Raw genomic sequence first — 4,941 nt, forward strand, 5'->3', positions numbered from 1 at the left:
TTCAGCTCAGGCCCATGTGTAGCTCCATAGGTTACCCCTGGATTCCTCATAGAGCCAAGCCACACATGTGCAACCCGCCAGACTTAAGTACAAAGCCGTTTCCAGAACAAAGCTGGGTCTGAGGCCTTCTTCCGCTGTTTTTATCATTTAATGTCTACTCTGATATGGTGAGAGATACCAGTGAGACAAAAATTAGATAACTGGACTCATTTTCTCAGCTGTAATAAATTTAGTCAATGTGCTTTCATTATGAAATGATTTCTGGGAATAGAACGACTCTCCAAGAAACACTACAGCCTCACAGGGCTATAAAAAGATGCGGCAGGCAAAAGCTTGGCATTACTGAGAATGTTGAGTAGTTTTACTGTTTTTTCTATTACTTCCTCCCTCCCAGTGCAGATACCACTAAATCTGTCTGTGCTTGTCTAATCCTTCTCCATGCATTGCTGCCCCTTCCATTGTCCTGGTCCTCCCAGAATACCAACCATACCACAACTTCCAGGATTTGTATGTATAATATATAAAGATAACATTTATTAGAATCATAAACGGGGAAGAAGAACTAAAAGCAGACACAGAATTCAGGGAACAATGTAATATTGGCGACATCATGAACTACCATCACTATCCCGCAGAATATGGAAAGCTCAGCTCCGGTAGCCATTAGGAATGAAGAAAACGATTAAAGGCATTGTATGCAGATTCCAGGTCAAACAACATCTGACGAACTTGGGAGTCATCGAGTTCATCGGAGGCGGACATACTGCTGAGCTTCTGTAACCTGACAAGGACAACAAAGTTAAAAAGTGTCAATTAAGGAGGGCACCTTCTATAGATCAGGTGAAGGCCACAAAACAGAGGAAGTCCAGCACAGTCAAAATACAAAGAGACAGCTAACACTGAGAAAAGACAGCCAATACAATACAACGTTCATCTACCCCACACAATGAATTACCCTACATGGGCAAATCTCTGGTAGGGTCACACCAGCACAGAGAATGCCCTCTGGTAGGGTCACACCAGCACAGAGAATGCCCTCCAGGTGGGTGACATGGCAGAAGCAGCACTCCAGGGAGATCACATTAAAGCAAGTCACACTGGTACAGAGAGCGAGGTGGAAAATGAACATTATCAGGAAATCCTGAGTAGAACAGAAACTGCCATTTATGAAGTCTCACTGGTACAAAGTGTGCCATCTGACGGAGTCTCAGCAACATAGAAAGTCAGGTGGCACTCAGCAATAAAGAATGTGCCCTCTGCAGCAGCCTTAGGGGTACAAAGAGCAGCACCTGGAGCCCAACAATACCACAGATGGGGCCGTCTGGAACAGGGAGGGGAAATCACATTGACACAAAGCTTAGAAAAGCTCAGAAATGACAGAAAGAGATGATGAATATTGAACACAAAAATAAAAATGAAGAGTCAGAGAAGAGATTTGGGATAAGAACACCATGAACAAGGATTCTGTCACTTACCACTGGCTGACTTTTTCTCTACCCTCAAAGTCTGGAGGAAGGTGGCTCATGCGATTCATCGTCTCCATAAGTTCCCGGAGGTCAGGTTGGATCTGACAGAAGAGTGCACATATTATCAGTTAATTGGTAAAATCTGTCCTCATGGTTTTATCTACAAGCACTAGAGGGTCCCCAGTGATATCACCCGGCACAAACATATCCCTAACTAGCGGGTCCCCAGTGATATCACCCGGCACAAACATATCCCTAACTAGCGGGTCCCCAGTGATATCACCCGGCACAAACATATCCCTAACTAGCAGGTCCCCAGTGATATCACCCAGCACAAACATATCCCTAACTAGCGGGTCCCCAGTGATATCACCCCGTGTGTGTGCTCCTATATACAGGAGACCCCGACACACGTTGGTTGGGGAGGGGGGACAGGTGAGACCACGCTGCTCATCCCTTGGTGGGGGGGGGTCAGGTGAGATCCAGTCATACATTGCCGTGTGTGTGCTCCTATATACGGGAGACCCCGACGCACGTTGGTTGGGGGGTTGGGGAGGGGGGACAGGTGAGACCACGCTGCTCATCCCTTGGTGGGGGGGGCAGGTGAGATCCAGTCATACATTGCCGTGTGTGTGCTCCTTTATACAGGAGACCCCGCCGCATGTCGGTTGGGGAGGGGGGGACAGGTGAGACCACGCTGCTCATCCCTTGGTGGGGGGGGCAGGTGAGACCCGAGAAAACAGGACTGACCCAGCCATTCTTGTGGTCTCAGGGAGGAGCCCTTGTTTGGGCTGTAAACTCACTCGCTGGGGGACACACAATCCTTGATGTAAGCCTTCTCCAGGGCCTGCAGGGTCTTCACCACAGCAAACAGCTCGGCCATGTTGTCATATCTGCAGGACAAAGAAAAGGGTGAGTTGTGTGGAATCTCTTTGTGGATTTCTATGAGCAGGTAATTCCGTACTTCTCTCTCTCCCGGGCATTCTTATACAACTTCACCTCCTGAAAGAGAAAAGAGAACCTGTCACTAAATGTAATCACATGAGTCACAGAACATCACCCCCCAAATATTGTACTACAATCCCCTCCCCCCAATGCCTCTTACCTCATACAATTCTGGCTTATTCCCAGGAGCTGAAAATAACAAAAATAAAGAGTCAAAGATCTACACCGGGGTATAGGGGGGGTATAGGCTGACATCACCCCGGGGTATAGGGGGGGGTATGAGCGGACATCACCCCGGGGTATAGAAGGGGGTATGAGCGGACATCACCCCGGGGTATAGGGGCGCTATCACCCACCACAAGGCAGTCCAGTGGGGCACCTGGGCGCTATCACCCACCACAAGGCAGTGTAGTGGGGGCTCAGTTTATAACAACAATTTGATTTTACATTGTAATAAGTGAAATGATTGATATAATGATGATATATATGTTGTGTGAATTTTACCTCGTCCATGGCTCGGATCTCCAATCGCAGTTTGTCCATAACAGTAATGAAGAGCTGGAGGAGGAAACAATTGTGTTCAGCAAAGGAAGTGACGGGTTCCCATGTAAAACCTCTACAGATTGTAAGATTTATATTGCAGAGCTCCCTGAACTATAAAACATGAAACAAACCTACCGAGACAATGTCTGCTATGCAGCGGTTCAAGTTTCCCTTATCATCCTTGATTGTGATTGGACGATCTTCCTTTATGCGCTCCATAGCCAAAGGGCAGTCGAGCTATAAGAAAGTAATCTAGATGAAAAAATCAGAGAGTTTGGGGGGGGGGGGGGCAGAAGGGGCAATACATTAGGAAGGAGAGTAAAGGTGTCACAGAACACTGAACTCACTCTATATTTCCGGCAGAAGTCATCGATCGATCCAACTTCAGCCCCTTGGACTTGTTTGAAAGCCGCTTTATACTGAACAAGCAAGCGGGAGCAGGCGGCTGTGTACCTGAGGCCAAAAAACTATTTATTTAAAAAAATGCCGGATTTACAATGGACTTTCAGGGGTGAGAGGGGGAATAGAAATCTCTGATGAGCAACGGAGCAGTACTCAAGCTTCCCTCCATGTGTTATTTTAGGAATGATCAAGTTAAAGGGAAACCCTGAAATAATAATACAGTCCTCTAAGAGGAGGGTTTGTAGGCACAAATATAACATTTGTCTATTAATGAGGGGATCTCATGAGGGGTCCAGGAAGGATAATTGCCCGAAGATTTGGTTCAGTCAATTGCAGTGGCCTCTATACCAGACTGTGCGGAGACAGCATAGCTCATGTTTGTCATTAGATATAAGAGATCTTCACCAAGGGATGAGTGACGGGCTGATTATCTGGCGGATTTACTCATCGGGTTCATGTTATAATGTATATATAATAAATAGAATTCCAACATACTGGACATACCGTAAAGAACTGACACAACGTGATATGAGGGAAGCTGGAATGGGCTCTGTTCTTCCCACACGTACGGAAACTCTCCTTCCAGAAGTCTTGCAGACGGGTCCCCAGGGGCCCTGAAGGAATCAAGTACAAAATATATTCCTGGGGGATCGGGTCCTCCAACGATGGATCCCTGCTATGTTCCCTCAACCTGTGGGACAGCACAAGGCAGAAATGGTCACCATTCTTCCATGGTGAGCACACACTTATTAAATGAGAAGGAACAATCAGAAATGTCTTTCCACTCACCAATCTTCTGCAGTCTGCACTGATCTCCAGCCAGTGGCAGCAAGTGCTTTATACCTGAGAAGAAACAAACCCGGGGTCAGCAAACATTTATATGAGAATACCATCCCTACCAAGAGCAGATCCAAGTCTGCAGAACACACAACACATCAAAACCTAGAACCATACGAGTTTATCATCTCACCACCCCTACAAAGGAGAAGCACGTCACTGGAATAGTAGCAATACGAGAATCTACAACTCTATACTTTCTCATTAAAATATAAGATTTACCTATAACATCAGATAAACTGTATATTTAATGGGAAATATTCTGCATACCATTGAGGAAGCCCACAGTGGCGAAACGCGTCGGGGTAATAATAAAACGCTAGTGGATCTATGTATAGTGTGTGAACCCCAGCCCATGCTGTTTAACCTCTCTAGCGGTTCATTTCTTTCCAGTTTTATATGTCTAAGCTGTACATTGTTTTGCATGAAAATGTATTTTACAGTATAATAGTATGACTATAATAAAGTTTGAAACACAAAATCATGTAAAAATAATAAATTGAATAAATCTATCTATATATTTAAAAAAAATTATTATTTATTATTTATTATTTTTTTACATATTTTTTTTTAAATACACATTATACTCATACTAATATTCATACTGTAAAATAAATGTTCTTGAAAACAATGTTCTGCTTTTACACATATAAATCCAATGTATTGCATTCAATAGTTATTTTGTATTGAATGCAATACAAATGGATTTTGAATTTCCCGCCCCGCCGGCAATGTACACACGCACCGA

The 4,941-nt window shown here is 44.7% G+C and overlaps 1 protein-coding gene and 2 long non-coding RNA genes across 3 annotated transcripts in view; all 3 read right to left on the reverse strand.

Annotated features, from left to right (window-relative positions):
- Positions 1-504: 504 nt before the first annotated feature.
- On the reverse strand, positions 505-3,407 carry VPS28 (VPS28 subunit of ESCRT-I; the record flags this gene model as incomplete). Its single annotated transcript, XM_072398506.1, is given in 5 exon segments — positions 505-781; positions 1,476-1,567; positions 2,916-2,969; positions 3,090-3,191; positions 3,302-3,407. Coding segments are annotated over 5 exon segments (472 nt in total), but the record flags the coding sequence as incomplete, so codon positions are not given.
- Positions 1,833-2,605, reverse strand: LOC140321720 (uncharacterized). Its single transcript, XR_011919004.1, has 3 exons — positions 2,572-2,605; positions 2,431-2,468; positions 1,833-2,359 (listed from the first exon to the last, which is right to left on the reverse strand). It is a non-coding gene; the product is annotated as an uncharacterized lncRNA (long non-coding RNA).
- Positions 3,408-3,866: 459 nt separating the features above from the next.
- LOC140323094 (uncharacterized) overlaps positions 3,867-4,941 on the reverse strand; it is a 4,860-nt gene continuing 3,785 nt past the window's right edge. Inside the window, exons 2-3 of the long non-coding RNA XR_011919301.1 lie at positions 4,146-4,199; positions 3,867-4,047 (exon numbers count right to left, since the gene is read on the reverse strand). This is a non-coding gene — a long non-coding RNA (uncharacterized lncRNA). The remainder of the gene's footprint in view (positions 4,048-4,145; positions 4,200-4,941) is intronic.

This window comes from Pyxicephalus adspersus, chromosome 1, assembly GCF_032062135.1.
Source record: "Pyxicephalus adspersus chromosome 1, UCB_Pads_2.0, whole genome shotgun sequence".
In the NCBI taxonomy this organism is placed as follows: Eukaryota; Metazoa; Chordata; class Amphibia; order Anura; family Pyxicephalidae; genus Pyxicephalus; species Pyxicephalus adspersus.